This window comes from Apus apus, chromosome 22, assembly GCF_020740795.1.
Source record: "Apus apus isolate bApuApu2 chromosome 22, bApuApu2.pri.cur, whole genome shotgun sequence".
In the NCBI taxonomy this organism is placed as follows: domain Eukaryota; kingdom Metazoa; phylum Chordata; class Aves; order Apodiformes; family Apodidae; genus Apus; species Apus apus.
The window spans coordinates 6,548,097-6,570,134 of record NC_067303.1 but is presented as its reverse complement, the minus strand read 5'-3'; the positions used below and the strand labels follow the sequence as shown (position 1 = coordinate 6,570,134).

The 22,038-nt window shown below is 59.4% G+C and overlaps 4 protein-coding genes across 6 annotated transcripts; all 4 read right to left on the bottom strand.

The window, feature by feature from the left end:
- Positions 1–6,600: 6,600 nt before the first annotated feature.
- Positions 6,601–13,352, bottom strand: BUD13 (BUD13 homolog). Of its 2 annotated transcripts, none has more exons than XM_051638619.1 (11): positions 13,214–13,352; positions 12,751–12,841; positions 12,552–12,636; positions 12,388–12,445; positions 11,218–11,699; positions 10,489–10,796; positions 10,079–10,187; positions 9,463–9,601; positions 8,977–9,161; positions 8,297–8,378; positions 6,601–7,898 (listed from the first exon to the last, which is right to left on the bottom strand). In XM_051638619.1, exons 1-11 carry the CDS (start codon positions 13,339–13,341, stop codon positions 7,805–7,807), a joined length of 1,761 nt encoding a protein of 586 aa, XP_051494579.1. In that variant the 5' UTR covers positions 13,342–13,352; the 3' UTR covers positions 6,601–7,804. The 2 variants fall into 2 exon arrangements, with proteins under 2 accessions (XP_051494579.1, XP_051494580.1); XM_051638620.1 differs by having other exon boundaries at positions 11,218–11,504.
- Positions 13,353–13,668: 316 nt separating this feature from the next.
- Positions 13,669–17,678, bottom strand: ZPR1 (ZPR1 zinc finger). Of its 2 annotated transcripts, none has more exons than XM_051638693.1 (14): positions 17,465–17,678; positions 16,724–16,885; positions 16,390–16,480; positions 16,153–16,223; positions 15,915–16,001; positions 15,713–15,835; positions 15,554–15,607; positions 15,400–15,466; positions 15,152–15,222; positions 14,865–14,954; positions 14,684–14,794; positions 14,518–14,604; positions 14,322–14,387; positions 13,669–13,960 (listed from the first exon to the last, which is right to left on the bottom strand). In XM_051638693.1, exons 1-14 carry the CDS (start codon positions 17,588–17,590, stop codon positions 13,835–13,837), a joined length of 1,332 nt encoding a protein of 443 aa, XP_051494653.1. In that variant the 5' UTR covers positions 17,591–17,678; the 3' UTR covers positions 13,669–13,834. The 2 variants fall into 2 exon arrangements, with proteins under 2 accessions (XP_051494653.1, XP_051494655.1); XM_051638695.1 differs by having other exon boundaries at positions 16,724–16,859; positions 17,465–17,562.
- Positions 17,619–19,731, bottom strand: APOA5 (apolipoprotein A5). Its single transcript, XM_051638320.1, is given in 6 exon segments — positions 17,619–17,906; positions 17,909–18,205; positions 18,208–18,464; positions 18,644–18,752; positions 19,166–19,315; positions 19,689–19,731. Coding segments are annotated over 6 exon segments (1,059 nt in total). The 3' UTR covers positions 17,619–17,703.
- Positions 19,727–21,277, bottom strand: APOA4 (apolipoprotein A4). Its single transcript, XM_051638425.1, has 4 exons — positions 21,210–21,277; positions 21,059–21,126; positions 20,853–20,979; positions 19,727–20,754 (listed from the first exon to the last, which is right to left on the bottom strand). Exons 2-4 carry the CDS (start codon positions 21,105–21,107, stop codon positions 19,827–19,829), a joined length of 1,104 nt encoding a protein of 367 aa, XP_051494385.1. The 5' UTR covers positions 21,108–21,126; positions 21,210–21,277; the 3' UTR covers positions 19,727–19,826.
- Between the last annotated feature and the right edge of the window lie 761 nt (positions 21,278–22,038).

Genomic DNA, 22,038 nt, shown 5'->3' with positions numbered 1-22,038 from the left:
TCTGCTTGCTCCCCTCTCATTTTTTTCCCCTCCTTTCCACCCTCATTTGATACCGCTCCATGTGGCAACATCAAATGATCTTTGAATATTTTAGCTCCTGTAAAATATTTATATTATAACACAAGGAAGGAAATTGGTCGCTTCCAAGCCATGTAAACATATGCCTCCACACAGCTGGATCCCTGGCAGCACTCGCCAGGCAAGGCGGCAGCTCCGTGGCTCTCACATTCCCGGGTATCCAAAACACTCTAGGCCCTTGGCTGAGCATCGACAGGGAAGGGATGGGAGGACCAGAGATGCTCCAGCAACAGCAAATGTTTGCGTCCTGCCCACCCTGGGGTGGGCAAAGGGGGCGTGTGGGACCTGCCCCCTGCCCGGGCCAGGCAGCGCTGCCTCCAGCCCACGGCAGATTAATTGAGGAGTGCCATTAAAATGTCACTGAGAAAATTATTAAGTTAAGGTAAACCACTTCCACGCGTCAAAAGCAAAGGCAATCAGGCCCAGGCATGTCCCCCTAGGAAATTATGTGGAGTAATTAATCAAAAAGCTAATGAGAAATGTGTTTTCTTTCCCAGCCTAACACCACATCACATTCTTATTAGCCAAGGTTATTACAATAGTAATCATGCATGCTCTGAGTTCAAATTGGGTTTTTTTTGCTCCACTGCCACCAATTTGGAAAGCCATTAATGGGAAAGATAAACCCCTCTACAGGACTCAGCCCTTTGTGTTTGTTCACCTGCTGTGTGACAATTGCCACACGTGACCTGCACCTGTGGTGGCCACCAACACATTTTCACCATCACCCAACTACAGTGCCATGGTGGGCATCACCAGGCCTGCTGGCTCCTCCTGCCTCTCCTGCTCTCCTCTGCTTTCCCAACCCTTTCCCAGGAGGGAAAAAAAAAAGTTCCAGCTTCCACCTATTTTTTTCAAAGCACCGGGTGCTCACCACTTCAGCAGGTCTGGCCCATTTATTGGGATGCCTGGAAACAGGATCCAAGTTGTTTCGTAAATCTGGTCCTAAGTGGGTAAATTTGCTTGGTGTGGTGGGTTCCCCCTTCACCCACCCTGGAATGGGTGCCAGCCCTTCCAGCCCTGAAGTGCACAGTCAGCAGCCTGGCGAAGGGAAAACACCTCTGCTTGATATTCAGCATTAAATAACCCAGCCCCCTCCAGAGAGGCAGGGGAGAAGAACAGCTCCAACAAAAACACAGAAAGATTTCCTATGGTGTGTTAAAAATACATTGACCTGATTAGCTGGCTGGAAGGATGCTGAGCCACGGCGGAGCAGAGCAGGGAAACCCAGGCACACAGTGACAGCAGAGCAGGGAGGACCTCGGTCTGCAAATAAAACTCTCCAGACTGCAAATAAAACTCTCCAGTGCACAGAAACGCCACCTTCTCATTTTTTCATGTGTTTTCTTGCTTGCAGGTTCATGGGGTGTTGGAGGTTTTGCTGCCCAAGGGTGTTCCCTTCCCTCACAGCCTCCCTTGGGCGCAGGAGCTGGGGGGTCGGAGCTGGGGGGTCCCTGTTCCGAGCCCCCCGCACCAGCTGCCGCGCCAGCTCCCCAGCCTGTGCAGGCAGCCACAGGGTCTCTCCAGGATGTTTGGCAGATCCAGCTTTGATGCGTGGATTAACGAGAACTGACAGCGCTGGAGCGAAGCCTTCAGAAGCCCAAAGGCAGGGCCCGGGGCAAGCCTGGAGGGATGACACTCTCCGCAGCTCCCTCTGATTGCTCCGAGCTGGGCTTCGCCTCCCGGCAGCGGGGCAAGACGGGGGCCAGTGCCACAGAAAGTCAGGCTGCCTGGGGTTCCTGGGTGCCCTGGCCTGGCTGAGCAGCCCAGCTGGTCCCGCTGGGCAGCATCCTCCTAGTTGGCTTTGCAAGGACACCTGGGCATGTCACCACACAAGCACCAGCATCCCAGGGAGACACAGGCCTCGGGGGGCTGTGGGGGGAGCCCTGCTGCTCCCTTCTCCTCCCAGCTCCCCAGCTGCTGGGGAGGTCACGGATGCTGACCTGGAGCAGCACTGGTGGAGAAAGGGACACCGTGTCCCCATGTGCTCTTTTCCGGGCTGAGGACCTGGCAGCACCAGAGCAGGGACAGGTTTGCTCAGCGTTCTGCCACAGCTCACTTGTTCACTCCCACAGCGATGGCCCAGCTCTGCTTGGGGCTGCAGCACCTGGAGAGAAGACAAACCAGATCATCACCATCACAATGCCCCAAAGAGGAGCCTGGGTGATGCAATAAACTCCTTCCTAACCTGCTAGCTGAATAACCCCCAGGCATAACGCTGCTGGCACCTTGAGGGCCACCTGAGGAGCACAGCCAGGGAGAAGCTCACATGGAGCAGGAGGAGGAAGGTCAAAGCAGAGCCAAGAGCCTCTCATCCCCCCCTGAGGCAGCATCTGCTCCCTGGGGATTCCCACAGCCCCCAGCTAACCCCTTCAGCAGAAGAGGGTCCCTGGGGAGCCCCTGCACCCACCACCCGAAGCGCTAGCACCAGGGAAGGGGTGGGTGGGCACAGCCCTGGGCACCCGCGGCCGGGACCCCTCTTGGTGTTAAGCCCTTCCAGAAGAAATCTGCTGGAGTGACCACAGCAGCCAGGACACCACCAGCTTCTCACAGCTGTGAAGCTCTGCAAGGGTGCTCTGCCCTTTCTGCCCCAGGGTGTCGCAACACCTGACAGCCCGAGGACAGCGGTGCCAAGCAGGCAGAGGGTCCTGCCCACCCACTGCCAATGTCCCCCCGAGCATCTGAGGTCACAGGATCACAGAATCGTGGCCTTCACACCCCCCAGGGCTACAGCCACGTTCTGGGAACGGGTCCCAGCCGCCACCCTCACCTTGAGCAGGCGCCCGGGCCGGGGGCTGTGGTGCTGGGCTGGCTCGGCCCATCAACTCCCCACTTCTGAAGTGCCTCCAAAATGAATATGGATGCACATCTGCCTCCGCTTGGGTGGAACAAATTGTTAGAGACTGTGTTAAATGATCCCAAACCGTCTCCAGCACTGACATCTCAACTGCCCTGGGCACCCACCTGCTGCAGCCTGGACCTGCCAGGGGGACGTTTCATCGCCTGGAAGAAAAGTGCTGCAGACTTCTAATTTTCCATCAGTAGTGAGCAGGTAAAATCCTTCACAGCCACCTTCTCCTGCAGAAGGCCTGGAGAGCAGCCATTCTCCAGGAGATGGGGGCTGCCCCCAAGACCTCTCTCCATGCACAGGAACGCCACGCTGTCCTGGGGGACAGCAGCAAGGCTCGGGGGACTGCAGGGAAACTGAGGCACTGGAAACTTCCCACTCCCTCTGCGTGCAGCACCCAAACCAGGAGCCCGGTGCCTCAGTACCTTGCCATAACTGCCAGATAACACATCTAAAATGTGTTTATTTCCATCCAGGCTGCTTTTTAATTTGATTATTTATCTCCCGTTTAGCCTTTGACAGATCAAAGGCTCAGCAGAGGGGAAGCAGAGCTGGGCTGCGCATGAAAATGAGCCTTGATACATAATTAATTAACATAAAACAGTTTCATTAGGGGATGCTGTTACATGACTGTTTCTCTTAAAGATTTAAGCTGTGTAAAGAGCACAGGGAAAAAGTATCTCCCTGCCCTGACCCTGGCATCGTCCATTCCTGGCTCCTGCATCCTCCTGGGAGCACGACCCTGGGCCGGAGCTTGGCCCCCTCCTCTTTAATTGCATGCAATGTCTCCTACCCTTGATTATTAATCTGTTTTTAATTCTATTAAGAGATGGCCAGGAGAAAGAGTATCAATTTTAGATTAACAAGGTTATTAGCACTTAATTATGTGAGGTGTCTTTGTAATTGAAAAGGAAAAGAGGAAGCGCCATAAATATCCCCAGCCCCTGAGCTCCTGGGGGTTTGCGGGTGGCTCTTCATTCACGAGGCTGTGGAACCATAAATATTAAATATCTTTTGAAAAAAAAATTACAAGGCAGAAAGAGGATGCCCTCTGGATATTCCGGCACCAAATGTTCTTGCATTTACAAATATTCATTAACTGGGATCTGCAAAGTTATTTCCACCAAGACTCAGCAAGTGAGAGAGAGGTTATTGAAAAAAATAGAGTCTAGAGTAAATATTATTAGTAATTTTTATCTCTGCGTGTCCCTAATTATGGAATAATTAGGAAAAGAGCACATCTGCATATACAATCACTAACCTGTCAGTCTCGGGGATTTTTGTTCCCAGTCCTTCTGCAGGATGGAGCACCAGGAATGTGTTTTCCCCGTGAATGCAGTGGAGCCACCTGTGCCCCCAGAGACTAGAACAGCACTGGCCCCCAGTACACCCCCCAGCAGCCTGGGACACCCACCATAGTCACCAGGCTCTGCTGAGCACCTGGAGACATCACTAGTTGAGAAAAATTAAAATTACAAGTCTTGGGCTCTTTTTAATTAAAAAAAATTATAGATGTCAGCAGGGAAGTGGTACAGGAACATGTCACTCCCCAGAACCCACCCTGCTGGAGGTATTTGGAAACACCAAGAGCCAGGTGCTGGGGAGAAGCCACACGCATCCTCACCAGGACATAAGGTGTTGTGGAGCAGGTGGAATCCAGCAGCCCCTTTGTCCCCCTCCAAGGTCACCTCCCCAGCCAGCCCCACGGCCACCAGCAAACCCACCAGCAGGCAGGGGGCAGGCAGTGTCACCCTCCAGGAATCAGACTCTTCCTCCCAACTAAACACGTCACCAATGAGCTCATCAACAAAAATCTAATTATTATGTGTGAGGCCAAGCTTAATTGCTTGTCCTTGACATGAATAATGCACCATGTAAGCCTATTAGCCAGTGTAAGCCTATTATTGTTATTATCGTGCTCACTGTCAAAAGTATAAAAGTAAAACAGTTGAACAGGGAGAAAAAAATAATGTTGTGCAATTAGCAGCAAAATACCAGACAAATAAGCTCATTAATTGTTCGAGGGAGCAAGCTCCACCAGCCATTGGCAAGTGGCCATTTGGGGGCTGCTCAGGGTGAGGCCTGTCCCTGCCTGCTGGGACACCAGGAACAGACAGAAGCAGGGTCTGTGGCAGCCCTAAAAAGGAGGAAACTGGCTCCAAAAGCAGTTTCTCCACAAAGTTGTGGAGTTCAGAGGCTGGAGCTGGACTCCCAACACCCAGGTGACATCAGGTGACAACCCTCTGCCACTGCCTGAAACCAGGCCCTGGCCTCCAGCCTCACCCCAAAACCCCGCTCGGCTCCTTGGCATCGTTTGCTAATTAAACCCTGCTAATGAGAAAATGAGGATGCAGGAGCTGGCTGAGCAGCCCTGCCTCCTGCACACGCACTCCTCCCAGACTTATCACTAGTCACAGGATGTTTACAATAATTTTTAATTTGCGCAATTATTAATCATTTTTTCTATCTGCCTAATTTGCATAATAATTACTCTGCTCAGTGTTTGCCATGACTGTGAATGACAGTGTTTTAAATTAAATTAAGATTTTAATATTCATTTTTTTTGGTTAAGGCTAATCAAAGCTGCTGCTCGATGCCAAGACCGTGGCTGCTGCCCTTCCAGAAACGCTAATAAAGAGATCGGCTCCCGGTGTCATTCCTTTATCTCCATCACCCCTCTCCCCCCAGAGAATCCTGCAGCATTTTCCAGCTGCTCTGCTGCCAGAGCCTAATACTTGCTGACATCCACCAAGGCAACAACGTAGAAGGATGGATGTTGAAATATTAAAATGGCATCATCTAACCTCTCCTCAGCTCCTTCTTGTGCACGTACGTATCTTAAGACAGAAGTTCCTGGTTACAAATGGAGGTGTCCTGTATAAAGCTGGGAGTGCAATGAGCATGGGTAGGGAGTCCCTGGGGTAGCACCTCTATCTAGAAGTCCTACAACTACAGCCTTCAAAGTAAGTTCCAAGAAAAGAAGTTGATGCTGTTTTCAGGTCCTACCATAAACCAGTGATTAGCACCAGCATTAAAAGGGCTTTGCCTCCCTCAGCAGCAGCTCATAACCTCAACTTTCAGGTGGGCAAGGCACCTCCTGTTCTTCTCTTGCTCTGTAAGACAAGCACATTCTCACCCAAACAAGGATCTTCCATGTCCAAGCATCTAACCAAGCAGCAGCTCTCCACAGAAAGGTCAGCTCAATAATTCCACAGTTGTTTTTTTTACATCTGCAGAAGCACTCGGATAAGTGAGAGCAAAAATGAGTATGTGTCAAGTGCAACTTCACTCTTCAAGGCTGCAGCTGCCTGAAGTCACAGGAGAAAAAAATGCAGGACCTTGGTGACAGAAGGGGACAGTACAACTGGAGAGCAGAGCAGCTCTCAGCATGCTCCAGCAGCGCTCAGTGCCCACCAAACTACTTTCCTGCCTGACAACCTGTGACAGGCCCACTTCACCCACTGCCCCATCCACACAGGCAGCAGTGTCAGGGTCCAGTGAGCTCCCACTCAGAGCCTGGAGAGTTCCCAACAGCCTTTGGGAAAGATGTTTGCAAAGCACAGTTTGTTTGGCAGAGGGAAGCACGGCAGACGGCACCACAGGCCTTCCCGTGGCAGGCTGGCAATTACTCACCCTCCTCGTCCCTGCCTTGGAAAAAACACCACCACACAAAATCCGGTAAAAAACAAGAAAAGCTGTTATTTACACATGTACACACAGGTCCCAGGACTGCTGGAAATGTAACACAGTGAATAAAAACACCAGGAAGAGTCCCATGGTTCTCCCACTCCAGAGGAGACTCTGTCATTCCCCTTCTCACTCACAGCCTGAGTCACGGCACAGAGCGAGGGCCCCGACCACCACTAAAGACACATCTCCATGGAAACTGCTGCCTGCATTCCATACCTGCTCCCCGGGACATCAAGGAGAACAACTGTATTTATTTCCACAAGTGCTTTCTCGCACACAGGGATTAAGGGAAGCTCTCTGCCTGGCCTCCAGCCCCCAGCCTGACAGCTCTCAGCAAAGCGGAGCCAGTCCCCAGCACGGCTGCCTCAGGGGAACAAGATCCCACCAAACGGTGAGGACAGGCAATTTAAACACCTTCCATGTGTTTACTGCCACAAGAAACTGACCCCTGGAGAGTCGCAGGGGCTCCTGAAGGGCTTGCTGTCAAACACAGCACAGCAGGCTGGTCCCTCAGCCTCCTGTAGGAGCACACGGATGGACACACAGTCTCCCACACAGCCTGGGCTAGGAGCTGAGCTTCACCAAGTGCTTACATCAACCAGAGGGCAGGATCACACCACCAGCTTCACAGCAACCCTTTGGGTGCACTGGGAAGGAGACAGGGAGGGCCCAGCATCAGCCTGCAGGCAGATCAGCTCCCAGCACTGAGTGGTTTCAGGGGATTGTTGCTCTCTGGAAGAACTTAAACACAACTGAAACTGCAGGTCAGTTCTGGAGCGGACAAACCTCCCGGAGCAGGGGAGCTCTCCAGCACCCCAGTGCTCAGCATACTTCTACCACGAAGAAAAACCTGAGATTTAAGACACCTGAAGACTTGTGAACCGCCCTCAGAGGACAAAACATTTGGCATAAAACAAGTAAGCATGTATTTTCTACAGTTTGTTAGAAAACAAATGGACCAGAATCCAGCGTATCATCAGCACCAGGTGGGGCAGCTGAGGAACCCCAGTTGGCAGCAGCCACCCTACTGTGCTCCAGGCTCAGCCATGACTCTGCTCCATGGGGCACCAGGGCAGTTGTGTGCTCGTCCTGTCTGGCTGACAGGGAAGCCCTCTCTCAGCAGCTCTGCTGCACCAGCTCTGGCAACAGCTGAACCTCTGCAGCAACGACGCAGGAGTCGCATCTTCTCTACATGTCCTCAACGCTCCACTTGTAGGCCATCTCCTGAACTGCCTTCCTGTTGGCTATCCTGGCAAAGTGCTGCTGCTCGAATCCGTTGGACCTACAAAGCAACACCAAGACTGTGTGGGCTGCTCTGAAGCAATGAAACTTTTCAGAGACAAGTTTTTCCACTGCTCTTCCTCTGGCTGTTTCCCCCTGATCTGTGGTGAGCAGCAGTGAGTGGCTCAGCCAGTGCCATCCCTCCCATCCCAAGCAGTGGGTCTTGCCCTGCCTGCTGCTGGGTTTGAGCTGCAGCTGCTCACAGCCCTGCTGACAGCAACAGCCTTGCTCCCTCCTGTCCCAGACAAGCTGACATATTCACAACCCGTTTGTAAGTTCACATGTTCAGCCTTCCTGCTGCTGACCATCTCATCCATCTGGTAACTGGGAAGGAATCTCTACCCTGTGAACTCTTGGAAGCCAAAGCTCCCTTATCATCACTCTGTCAGGAACACATACCTGTCCACGCCATCCCAGCGATGCCCAGGCCATATATTAAACCTGTTGAGGGGAGGTGCTGGTCCATTGTACCTGGGTTTTTCTAGAAACAACAAGAGCAACACAGCTGCTTAGAGCTTCAGCAGTCACATCATCACCATCAGCCCCAGAGGTGTGTACAGGCACCACTCGTGATGCAACAACTCGCAGAGCAAGCTGCCAGAGACACAATCAATCAAACAGGAGCCTGTTGGGGTTTATAGAATCATAAAGGTTGGAAGGAACCTCAAAGATCATCAACTTCCAACCTCCCTGCCATGAGCAGGGAACCCCACCACTGGACCAGGCTGCACAAAACCTTGTCCAGCCTGGCCTTAAAAACCTCCAGAGATGGGGCATCAACAGCCTCCCTGGACAACCCATTCCAGTTCCTCACCACCCTTAGAGTGAACAATTTTTTCCTAATATCTCACCTCAATCTCCACTCTCTCCATTTAAAACCATTTTTAAGTCGCCAGATCCTGCTTCTCTGAGCTAACAAGTAATAGTGACTGTCACTGGCAACAAGCAACTACTGCTCCAACACTGAGAAGCAGGCCTGTAGACTCCTCTGGCAGTCTCAGGCCATTTATTTACCAGCAGCTGCATTTCCACTCTGCTGCAGCCTTAAACAATACATGGGTTTAACTCAGCATCCAAACCTTTCTTTTCTTTGTTCTCTTTGGCCTTCCTTTTCTTGATGAAGTCAGCCATGGGGTCTCCTTCTCTCTCTTGTTCTCTCAGCATTCGATCCAGGTCCTGGTCATCAATGTAACGAGCCAGGGGCTTCTGCATCTCTTTAATTGCATCTTCCACATTCTGCTGCTGCTGCCTCCCCTGCGCCAGCCTGGACACAAACACAAAGGGTCACTCCAAAATCCAGCAATGATCTGCTGCCCATGGCAGGATCAGAGTCCTGAACCCTGTGTGTGCAGCATTCCCAACACACACCCAGCAATGGAGAAAACAACAGGGGTGTCTGTGAGACAGGTGGGACACGTGCTGTCCTGATCCCAGGCTCACACTCAGAACGAAGGGACGCGCCGCTAACGCCACCATGGGAAGTGGTATCAAAACTGGGCTAAGTGGGGATTGGAGAGTCCTAAACTGTAGGGCGAGGCCCACAGACCCCGGGGGGAGAAGCTTACCCCTTTCCCCACTTGGCATATTGCTCATCCCTCTCAGACTTGGCCTCTTCTTTCTGCCTCTGCTCCAGCCGCTCCTGCGCCAGGTCCCGCTTGCGGCCCGACTTGTCTCGGAAGACGGTCTCGGAGTGTCGGGATTCCTCTGGAGGGGGCAGAGGCCTCAAGTCACACGTTCTGGAACATTTTGCCCTCTCCAGACAGTTCAACGACTGCAAATCATTTCTACATTTCTTTCCTTTTACTTGTTCGAGCCTCTGGAGCTGCTGATCGTGCCAAAGCAGGCAGGCCCAGAGCTCCTGCTGTCGCTGCTGCCCCGCGCAGCCAGGCTCGTACCCCCAGGCTGGGCGAGTACCTGCCTGCTGCTCCAGTCTTGCAGATGGAGCAGGCAGAGAAAAAGCCTCTCACCCCCCCTGTGATGTCACTGGCATTGCTTTGAAATCACTGTTTGTAAGCCTGTTATTCCTGAGGCTCAGTGCTCCTGCCCAAGGAATCCATCAGCACGCCCAGAGGCTGCTCCACAGGGATGCTCTCTAACACCAGGGCCTGAGCATTAGGAGACAGCTGAGAGCAGAGGAGGAGCAAGTGAGCCAGTGCTCCTGCAGTGTTTTTACACCCCTACCTTCCAAGTGCTTGTTATTTCTCTCCTGCCTCCTGAGCTCCTGCTGTTCCCTCCGCAGCACATCAGCTGACACCAGGCCAGCTTTAACCCCCGAGAACATCACACTTGCCTGCAAATCAAACAACAATCACATTTCCTGAGCTGTCCAGTGATCCAGGGACAGCCTGGAAGGAAGAGGGATGTTACAGAGCCACTTGGCCAGCATCCTGAAGCAACAGCTCCCCCAGAAACTGAGGTGCAGACTAGAGCTCCTCCCTGATGCCCACCTCACACCCAGCAGAGGGGCTGGCGTGGGCCTGTACATGAAGTACAGGAAATTTCTACCCCACTGTGTGTAACTCACTGGACTTCCACAGTTTTCTAGCAACAGGAAGTGATCTACAGCTGAAAGGGAAAGAGGGAACATTCACCTTCTTGGGAGATCCCTTAGCATCCCGGTGCCGAGGAGGAGAGAGGTCAGGGGGGCTCCTGGAGCTGTGCTGCTCCTTGCCAGCTGGCAGAGCCCGCCGTGGAGGGGACAGGTCGGAGTCTGGAGACCTGCTGCGATTCCCTTTGAGAGGAGCAGGCTTTGGGGAATCACTGTGTCCATGGCCTGGCCCTTGGGCTGCATCCCAGGCCACCCGGGAACCCCTCCGTGGGGACGGAGAGCGGGAGTCGCGCCTCAGGCACCTCTGAGGGGAGGACACTGGTCTCAGCTTCCTCGTGGCTGGAGAAGCACCTGCAGGAAAGACACAACTGAACATCAGGGAGTCAGGCAGAATTAGTCCCACGGAAGGACTTGACATGGCAGTGTTAACTCCTAAAAAATAAAATCAACCCCTTAAGAGATTACAGACTGTGGGGAAAAGCCAAGGACGTGACAAGAGCCCATGAATTCTCTGGATGTGCACTGACCAGGGACAGGGTGTAGCCCTGCTCTCCTCCCAGACACGTTTCAGCCTCAGCTAGCTAACTCAGGTTAACTCCAGTCCAACTGATGAAACACAAGGATTACCAGAGCTACCCTTACCAACAGAAATGGCAACATATCCATGGCCATTACGTGGCTGCAGGCTACTAATCCCACGCCGATTGCTTCCCAGGAGCATCCACACAAGATCCCGGCACAGGACAGGCAGGGCAACCTGAGGCACACCCACCTTTTGTTCTGCTCTGCCTTTTCACTCCAGGTGACCCTGCCCTCTTCCTCGAAGGTGGCGACAGATCCGGGTGGGAATCCTGCCTCTTCTTCCGCGGAGGAGACAGGTCAGGAGTGGGCAGGCGCTTCTGGCGCGACGAGGACCTGTCGGAGCCGCCGTGTCGGAGCTGGGACTGCTCCCCCGGGGCACCCCCGGGCTGACACTGCTCTGTGCTTCTCCAGCCCTTTTTCCCCGCTGCTGAACTGGCTCTTTTTGGAGAGACATCAGGAGAGTCGTGGCGCTGCCGCCTGGGAGGAGAGAGATCCAGGGAGCCGCTGCGCTTCCTTCTCGGCGGGGAGAGGTCCGGGGAGTCGTGGCGCTGCCTCCTGGGAGGCAGGAGGTTGGGGGAAACGTTTCCCTCCCTCCTGGGAGGGGACAGATCCGGGGAGTCGTGGCGCCGCCTCCGGGGCGGGGAGCTGTCCGGGGAGTCGTGGCGCTGCCGCCTGCAGGGGAGAGGGATGTGGAAACTGGGAGCTCGTCCTGGTTTGCTTTGCTGCCCCCCAGGTGGGACCTGCCCAGCCAGCTGCAGGGATTCAAGGATGAAAACAACTTCCCAAACCCACGTTCACACTTGATCCTGCGCCTCCCTGCAGGGAAACGCTTCACTGAGCCAGACGTTCCCAAGGCAGATCCCAGAAACCCCCCCAAGGCAACCCAGATCCCAGGAAGCTGGAGTCTGGAGTCCCCAGGGGCTCCCGTGACCCTCAGACTGCAACCCCCTGTATAGTCACCTTCTCTCAAGGAAGCTGTGTGGCCATGAACAGCCCCCAGGCTGTGACACCCTTGTCCTCACCTCCCTCCCTGCAGGCCCCTCTAAGCACTGGGAGGTGCTTTGAGGTCTCCCTGGAGCCTTCTCCAGGCTGAACACATCCAACCCCCTCAACCCATCCCTGTAGCAGAGATGCTCCATCCCCCTGATCATCTTCCCAGCCCTCCTCTGGACCTGCTCCAACAGCTCCACATCTTTCCTGTGCTGAGGAGATGCAGAACCTGCCAGGGAGAGGTTTTTCAACAGAGGAGGAAGAATCCCTGCATGTGCCACTTCCCAGCAAAGCATTTGGAAGCTGCAGAACAAAAGAGGCAATCCCAGGAAAAGAGAGCACAGAAGAACTTGCAGCTGGAGCCTCGTACCTCAGGGTAGACGTGGCAGGTACTGAAACATCTGAACTTTGGGAGTCTTCATTCTGGTCTAAAGAAAAACAATCACAGGGTCAATTTCAATAATTATTTTTACTTTACTTTACCTGTCCAGAGGAGTTAAGCATTCAGGAAGGGGGGGAAGGTTTTGCCCTCACCTCCTAACAGCTTCCATTTAGCATTTGTCCTGAATTCCTCCATCAGCTTCACCTCGTCCGGCCGCTCATCGATGAATTCTGCCACCTGGGGATGAAACCAGAGTAACCAGCACAGCCCCGAGGGGAGAGGAGGGAAGAACCCCCATCCTTAAACACAAATAACTGCAGTTGACATAAATCTCCACCCCTAAGCACTCACCACGGGCATGTCACCTTCGTCCTCCTCCTCCTCCTTCTCCTGGGCAGCGGCGATGCTGTTCCAGCTGACATCGTCATCCACGATCCGTATCCTGGCAGCAGGGAGAGGGGCCCTGGTGTCAGCCCACAGGCAGGGCCGGGAACTGCCCGATCCCCGCCAGCCGGGGCCGGGAAAGCGCGTGGGGAGGGTCGGTTCTTTGCAGATTTGTGGCCGGGAGGGAAGAAAGAGGAATTTCTAGCCTGACCAGGAGAGAATTTCTGGTCTGGGGGGTGGAGGGAGGGAAGGTTTGTAGCCTGGAGGGAAAGGCCGAGAGATTTCTGGCCCAGGGGACACGCGGCCGTGGGGAGCACCCGGGCCCCGCGGAACGGGGCTACGGGACCGGGGGGGGTCCCGGCAGCAGCGCCCCCGCCCGCAGCGGGGCGGCCCGGGCCTGCCGCGGCCTCCCCGCACCCCCGCAACTCACCCGTTTCTACCGGCGCCTCCCGGCGGCTTCTTCCTGCGGCGGCGGCGGGGCTGGGCGGGCTGGGCGGCGGGCGGCCCGCTCAGGTAGCGCCGCAGGTACTCGGCCTTGGACGGCGCGGCGGCCGCCATGGCGGGCAGGCCGGAAGTGACGCCGGAAGCACGCGACGGGGGCAGCGGGAGGGGCGGGCGGGGCCCCGGGCGGCGGTGGGCGGGGCCCCGGGCGGCGGTGGGCGGGGCCAGCAGCACAACTGGGCTCGGGGGGCGGGGCCCAGGCGGCGGTGGGCGTGGCGGTGGGCGGGGCCGGGGCCAGCAGCAACAGGCGGACTGGGGGGCGGAGCCGGGGGGCGGTGGGCGGGGCCAGCAGCAGCACGCGGACTCGAGGGCGGGGCCCCGGGGGCGGTGGGCGGGGCCCCGGGGGCGGTGGGCGGGGCCAGCAGCAGCACGCGGACTCGCTCGCTCCATCACCTCTTTTATTCGGGGTCGCAGCCCCAGGACCCCCCGTTTCTCTCCCTCAGCCCCCACGCTCCGCAGGCCGCCCCGGGCAGCCCCCGGGCACCCGCCGCTGCTCCCACCAGTCCCGGCTCCCGGCGCGGGGGGGGCCGCAGGGCCCGGCTGCTCCCGGCTACCGGCCCGGAGCCTCGTACCCCTCTGTCTTCATGTCGTTCAGCCCCAGCTCCTCGTTCTGGTCAAACGTGCGCTCGTAACGTTCCACCTGCAGCTCCGGGTCCTCCTCTGGGGCGTAGACATTCTGCAGGGCAAGGGGGAGGCCTCCAGCAGCCCCTCCTCCCAAAGCCCGGGCAGCAGCAGCCCCCCAGCTTCGCACAAGAATCGCCACCCCCAGAACAAGGCAAAACTTGCCCATCACCCCACAGACCGGGGCCAGCCCTGACCCCTCCATTCCCAGCCACTCATCTCAGGGAAGGGATCCCGCTCCTCTCTTCCTTCCCACAAAGCCACCAGGCTTTTCCCTTCCCTGGACAAAGCCTGCACCAATCCCCTCACATTCAGAGCCCTGACAGGAACCCTGGCCACCAACATGCATCAGGAAAACAGAGAATATCCACCCAGGAGGCCTCAAGGAGCTTGTCTGTTGGTGCCCAGAGCTGTACCTGAAGGTAGCTGTTGCCTGCAGGGTCATCCATGATGAAGTGAACGTTGCTCTTTCCCTCTATGACCTGCAGAGAGAGAACAGGCCCAGGCATTGAGGCTCTGTCCCATCCTGCACTTCTGGCACAAACACATTCCACAGCTGCAGTGAGAGTGGGAAAAGCCCTGCTGCAGAGCAGGGAAAAAGTGTGTCCTCACCTCCTGCAGCTTCCCAATGAACTCCTGCAGCTTCTCTGTTTTGGCAGGTGCAGAGCTGTCCCCGAGGGTGAAGGGGTTTCTCTCCACCTGGAAGGGCAGACCCACTCATTCAGCCAGCCATGGGGGTGGGAGGGGTCTGAGCCCCAGCAGGCAGGGGACCACTCACCAGCTCTCTGATGTCCTTCAGCAGCCCTTCCAGCGTGGTGAACTTTCCCCCCAGTGCTCCCATCCCCAGCTCGAACTCCAGCTCTGGGATCTCCACGCTGCAGGTCTCTGACTTCAGGAAGGAGCACCCATCAGTCCCTGCACCCACAGCAGGGCAGGGCCAGCATTCCAAGGCTCCCTACCTTTAGGATGTCCCTCGTCATGTCAGAAGGGTCTGTGATCCGAAGGGTTATCCTGGTGCCTTGTGGCTCGATTGCTCCTCCAGACTTCACCTAGGAACAGCCAGCACTCAGCTCCATGTTTTAGCACTTACATCACACCATGATGCTTTAAGAGGGTAAACCCAAGTGCAGAGGTGGCTGACTTGTCCCAGATGGAGCTCTTCAGGACCAGAATCTCCCCTTCCCACGGCTGGGAAGGCAGGTCAGAGCCCCACTGCCCCCAGAGGACCAACAGTTTTCCTGCTCACCTCATTCGTCCTGTGCCCACAGGAGTCACAGTTCGTGGCCATGATAATCACTTCCTTGAAGTGTGGGATTTCTGCAGCAGAGAGTCAAGGAAAACTCAAAAGGAAGCCTGAGAGCAGCAGCCTGCACCTCCTCCACAGCCTCACTCCTTCCTTAGGGACTGCAGGAGCTCACAGGCAGGTTGAGAGCAGCCCTGGGAGAGATGCCCACCCTGACAAGCTCTGCTGCCCACGGGGGCACCGAAGGATACGGACCAGCTTCATGTTGGTGCTGGCTGGAGCATTGCACTCGGGGCAGTTGGTGTTGAACTGCAGCACCTGGGGGAAGGAATGGGAAGGAGAATCACACCAGTGCAGCCAGCCCTGAAAGCCTCTCCTGGCCACCTGCACTGCTGAGTCTCCCACCTCGTTCCTCAGATCCTCGGCAGGATCCGCTGCCTTCTCAGCCGGCTCCTCTCCCTGGAACAGGGGACACCAGAAGCAGCATTAGCTCCTGCTCCTTATTCCAGGGGCTGCCAGAGCAGGAGGGGGCTGAGGAGCCCTGCTCCCCCAGCTGCCCATTACCTCCAGCCCCAGCATGGCAGCCTGCTGGGGGCTCCTCCTGTAGTGAGTGACCACCAGGGCCTCGTCCTTGCGCGGCGCGTGGGGGTTCTCCACGAAGCTGTTCCCTGAAGGATCATCTATGATCTATGGCAGGATGAAGCCTTAGGGAGCCATCCCCAGCCTCCCCCCAGTGCAGAACGGGGCCACGCTCCTGCCTACTCACAAAGGTGAAGGAGGAATGTACTTCTTTCAGCTGCTTCAGTTTGCTGATGAACTCGTCTATTTTCCTTGCCACCTCTTCATCTGTTGCCTGCAGAGGAGGACACGTGTGAGTGGTGCCAGGAGCAGCCCAAACCAGAGCCTGTAGCTCCTCCCATCAGCAGGGTGCAATGACAGCAGACAGAATGAACAAAGTTTAAGCAGGCTTCCCTGAGGAGCTTCCCCCTGTCCCAGCATCTTACCCTGCGGATGGGCTGGTCCTGCTCCAGGCCAGCGACAGCTCTGCTGATTATCCCTTCAATGGTGGTCAGAACTTGAGCAGGAAAGAAAAGAGAAGCAACAGCACAGTTAAGCACACCCCAGCAGTGCTACCCACCCTGACAGCTCCTGCTGAGCCCTGCCAGCCCCCCCACATTGGCCCAGGGGGAGGGGGACAGGTCCTTAGCCAGCAGAGCGAGGGGCACAGGCCATGTACCCACCTCCCTTCTGGGTGAAGGCAGGGATCTCAAAGTCCAGCTCGGGGATTCGAGCCGTGGCACAGTCAGTCTTCACCACCTCCCTGTTCATGTCCTGCAGACAAGAGTTGTGGAGCAGCATGAGGACCCCCCAAGCTCCTGGGCTGGGCTGCAGCAGCCTGTGCTGCCAGCCTTGCCACCCGCACTAGAACCATGGACATTTTGGGCATGAAACACCAAATACCAAACCAATAGCACTACTTCTCCAGGAGCACAGAAGATAAACACTTCATTGCTGAAGCCAGACCAGGTTGTGAGGGGCAAAGGTGTGCACAGGGTGTCCCCACTCCCTGCTCACCTGCCGGGAGGTGACAGCCAGGGTGTAGCACACACCCTGCTCCTGGATCCTGCCTGCTGACTGGATCTCAGTGTTGGACCAGGAGCAGCTGTCGCAGGCGAAGGAGCTGACAATGATCTCTTTGAAGAAGGGGATCCTGGTGAGCAGGAGCCGCGTCACCCCCTGCAGCAGGGAGGGGCCTTGTGGGAACCTGGCTTCTCGGGGCACCATCTCCCCCAGGTCCCCCGTTCCTGCCAGGACCCCCCCAGGGTCAGGTCCCCATTGCCAGACCCTGCCACGCCCCCCAGAACACCAAACCCCCTCCCACCGAGCCCCCTTCTTCCCCGTGCACCCCAGCCCTCAGCATCCTGCTGCCACCCCCCGCTCCAGCACAAGCTGTGCCTCCCACCAGGTCCTGCCCCTCCCGTGCCTCGCAGGTCCCTGACCCGGCCCTGAACGTCCCTGTGGCCCTTGGCCCTGACCTGGGCATCCCCCGGCAGGCCCCTGCCCCATCCCCCGGGCCCCGCAGGCCCCGCGGCCCGGGCCTGCCCCCCACCCGCCCCGGAAGCCCGTGCGCTGTGTCCCCGCAGGTCCCAGCCCCCGAGAGAGCTGTGGCCCCGGCCCCCGCCCCCCGGCAGGCCCAGGCCCTGTCCCCGCAGAGGCCCCGGGAGCCCGGGCTCCCCTGCAGAGCCCGGCGCCGGCCCCCGAGCCGCCCTGCCCCCCCCAGGCCCCGCGGCCCCGGCCTCCCCCCGCCGCCCTCACGTTGCGGAAGCAGTTCATGCACAAGGACTCGATCTCCGCCGGCCGCTGCTCGCCGTCCTCGGCGCTGAGGGGCCGGAACAACGAACCCCCCCCGCCCGCGGCCGCCACCGCCCGCAGCCCCGACATGGCGCCGTCGCGTGGGGCGGCGGCGCTCACGTGAGCGGCCACGTGGGGCGGGTCACGCGTGGCGGCGGCGGCTCCTCCCGGTGCTGGCGGCTCCTCCCGGCCCCGCGGGCCCCTCAGCGCTCCGAGCTCCGCCACAGCTCCCGCCGCAGCGCGTCCAGCCGGGCCCGCAGCCCCGGCTCCCCGGGCGGCTCCCCGGGCCGGGCCCGCAGCTCCCGCCGCGTCCCCTCCGTCTGCAGCGCGCGGGGCAAGGCCGGGCCCTGCGGGCAGCTCTGCCGGCGGAATTCCTGCCCCTCCCGGGGCCGCCCCTCGGCGGGGGCCGGCCCGGCCGCGGGCTCCGCTTCGCCTCGAGCTGCTGCCGGTTCCTCCGGATCTGCCGGAGCAGGTCCCGGGCGGGCTGGCTCAGCCGGGCCGAGAGCTCCTGGACGTGCCGGTCGAGCTGCTCGGGGCCGGCCCGGCCGTGCGGGGCCACGCGGGGCTGCAGCCCCTGCACGTGGCGCTGGGCCCCGCTCCCCGGCCGCTCGGGCTGGGGCTGGAGAACGTCCCGCGCCCGGTGGGTGTGGAAGGCCAGCTCGTCGGCGTCGTCAGCCGGGAAGCGCTGGAGCTCGTCGGCCCCGCCAGGCGCTGCGCTGCCGCCTCCCGGCCGGGCAGCAGCTGCCGCCGCAGCTCCCGGGCCCGCGGGGACACCCGGTGCAGCAGCTGCTCCGCGAAGGGCTGCAGCTGGTGGCGAACACCCTCCAGGGGCCTGCCCACCTGCCCGCGGGCCTCGGCCCCGTCGGGGGAGAGCTGGGGCTGGAGGGCTCTGCCCAGAGGTTCCAGCTTCTCCAGGAAGTCCCCCACGTAGCCGACCCCATCCTGAGCGCGTCCCTTCAGGTTTCTGCAGGAAACAGACACAGTGCGGTTACCCCCGTGTCTCCACCACACCCCAACATACCCATAATAAAGCTCTTGGAAGCCAAGGGGGCCGTTCCTGGGAGCTTTTCTGTCCCTGGGGAAGGAGAAGGGGGGGGGGCAAGGTGTGTTGGTGGGGGCTGGGGGAGGTCGCCAGGTACTCACTGCACGCCCCTGCCCAGCTCGCTGCTCGGGCCGAGCTCTGGGCTGTTCTCACTGGCCAGCTGGCTGAGGTACGCCCAGCGCCCGCTCCTTCCCGGTTCTGCCAGCGACACTGCGGGTGGGAGGGCAGGAGTGAGCAGGGGGGGCCGTGGTGCTGCCCACCCCCGGCCCTGCCCCTGCTCCCGTGCCCGGAACCCACCCGGGAAGGCGGCCGGGAGGGCGGGGAGAAGCGCAGCCCCCGGCGCTGCAGCGCGCCCGCCTCTGCTCCCCGACCCCCCCGCTGCTCCCCCCAGGGACCTGGCTCCCGGGATCCCCCCCCAGGGACCCGCACTCCAGCTCCCTTTATACCCGGGGCCCGCGGGCGATGAGGCGCATCCGCAGGGCCGGCTCGTTGGAGCTCACTCCGTGTAAACACAACGCGGAGGTTCCTCGGGAGCTGACCTGGGGCCGGTCATGGGACCCCCGGCCTGAACCCCCTCGGGGCCGCCCTCCCTGCTTCCCCCCGAGCATCTCCCGGCCAGAGACCTCGAGCCCGGACTCCATCCCGCTGGACCAGCCCGTGTTTTCCCAGCAATAAGGAGCCCTCGCTGCTGGCTCCGCAGGTTTCCCGGGACGGGGCTGACGCTGCCCTCGCTGCCAACCTTTGCTCCGTGGGAGCAGCGGAGCCGGCAGCTCCTGCCGCGGGGACTCACAGCCCAAACCAGGGAAAAAGGAGCCCAGACCCCCGGGATGGGGCCGGGAGGATGAGTCGGGCTCCGGCCGTGCCAGGGGAGGGTGACACTGAGCCACCCCTGGTGACGACCCGCCAGCGGCACGGCCCTGCTTCCCGCCGGGAGAACAAACCTGCCCCGTTTGCGTGTCTTTCCCTTCCAAGTTGCCTTTCCCCCGGGCTGGCCTGCCCGCGGCTGCCCCCAGGCAGAGCTGGGGGGCGAGACCGCCCCCCCCCCGCCTGTCCCCACCTCCGTTCCTCCTCTCTGGAACCCGGATTCGGGGGGATGTTTCCCCCCCTTGGAGCAGCAGGACCAGGTTTCCCCTCCCAGGGGAGGACGGTGGGTGCTGAGGGAAGGATGGACACAGACCAGCACGTGCATCACAAGGGGGCAGTTTATTTCTGCCACGGGCAGTGGGTGTGAACACTTGTGTCAGGGGGGGACGTCCGGCCCCCCCTGCGACCCTCGGGGGGGTCTCAGTTCTCGGGCGGCTGGGCAGTGCTGAGGAAAGCAGCCACCTTGTCCCGCACCTCCTTCTCCAGCAGCTCTAGGTGATCCTCCACGCCCGCAGTGCCTGATTCCAGCTTGTCCTGCATCTCCTGCAGCCGCTCCACCAGCTGCTTCCCCAGGGCCTCTCCGAAGGGAGCTGCCTGCTGCCGGAACTCCTCCAGCGTCTGCTCCACGCGCTGGTCCAGCTGCTGGGCCAGGGGGGCCAGCCGCTGCTGCAGCTCCCCGACATCACTGCTGGCCACTTTCCGCAGCTCCTGGGCCAGCGGGCTCAGCTGGGCTCGCAGCTCCTCCGACTTGGTGGCCAGGCGGGTGCGCAGCTCCTCGGCCGCCCGCTCCATCTGCACCGTCAGGCTCTCCAGCTGCCGGTTCAGCCCGTCCTGCACGTCCTGGGCGTAGGGGCTGAGCCCTTTCCGCAGCTCCGCCACGCTCTGCTCCACCTGCACCTTCAGCTGGTCGGCCAGGGGAGTCAGCTTCTCCTTCAGGCTCTCCACCCCGCCGTCGATCTGCTGCTGCAGCCGGTCGGCGTAGGGGCTGAGGGAGGCCTGGACGCTGCCGGCGTTGTCCTGCAGCCGGTCCCGCAGCTCCGACACCTGCTGCTCCAGCGCCCGCCGCAGCTCCCCGGCCCCGCGGTCCACCTGGGAGCGCAGCTCCTCGGCGTAAGGGGTCATCTTGGCCTGCAGCTGGCGGATGTTGGAGTCGATCTGCTGGTGGACCTCGTTGGCGTAGGGCGCCAGCTTGGCCTGCAGCTCCGACAGCTCCTTCTGGATCTGCTCCTTCAGCCGCTGCGAGTCCTGCACCAGCCGCGCCTGCAGCTCCGTGGCGAAGGGCACCAGGCGCCGCTGCAGGTCCTCGGCGTAGGAGCTGACGCCCTGCAGGTTGCTCTGCAGCAGGGTGCTGGGGACAGGGGGGGGATGTCAGTGCCCCAGCATGCCCGAAGTCCCCTCCCCTGCCTGCCAACACGTCCCCCCGCCCCAGCCCGCGGCTCTGCTCACTTGAGCTGCTTGGTGATCTCAGCTTGCTGCAGCTGGTCCACCGACTCCTTGGCGTTGCTGCCAATCTCAGTGAAGTATTTCCAGAGCACGCTGGCCACCTCGTCCGGGTTCACATCAGCCTGTGCCCCTGCAAGCAGATGTGGGGATCAGCGCTGGCACCATCTGGGATCACCCTCCCAGCAGTGGGGACCCTCACGCCACCTCACCTGAGACCACCAGCAGCATCAGGGCAAGGGCGGCCACCTTCGGAGCCATCCTGAGGGCTGGAGGGTGCCTGCAGGAGCACAGAGAGGGGGTGAGGGGAGCCGTGGGTGCTGGCAGCCCTCAGTTCTCCCACCCTTACTCACAGCCCCTCACCTGTGCTGCGACCGGGTGTGGGTGCCTGTGGTGCTGGGGAGAGCTCAGCTGCTATTTATGGAGCCTGGGATTGCTCAGCAGCTTCCACGCAGGCCTGTGACAGGGGCTTGGACTTTAGCAAGGTCGCGACGTGGAAGCACCTGACACACACAACCAGCCCTGACATCAGCCTGACATCACCCAGGCAGGATGCCAGGACAGAAGGGATGGGGGTACACACTGGGGGTGAGCCCCTCCTGGGGACAGGGATCCTGGGACAGAATCACAAAATCGTCACAGTTGAAAAAAGGCCTCTAAGATCACCAGCTCCAACTGTCAAGCCAGAAAAAAAGCCCACCATGCCCTAGAGCCTGTCCTGAAGTGCCACATCTACAGACCTCACCACTGCACCCCGTGGGATGCAGCCATTGTCCCTCTGGGGCTGCTTTTGGAGCACCTGGGATGGGTGGTGGGGCAGGACAGGGCTCAGGACACAGCTCAGGAGTGTTGTGATGGGTGCTTGGGGCACAGGAGACTGCCCACGCAGGACAGCATCACTCCCTGCCACAGGGAATGTCCAGGACCCTGCAGCTGCAGGATGCTGTGCCACGCGGTGCTGGTGTGACCAAAGCTGGGCCCCCAGCATGTCCCTGGCCGTGGGTGTCAGGCGCTGGGCACACGCCCTGGGGACACAGCCCACCCTCCTCCTGTGTCACAGCCGGGGCGAAGGGCAGGGCTGGTGGGGACAGGGATGGGCCAGGACCGGCCATGCCAAGGTTCAAAGAGCCCCGCTGGTGCCGCGGGCAGGGCCAGCTCCCTGGCGCTGTGCCCGGGGTCAGTGCTGCTGGAT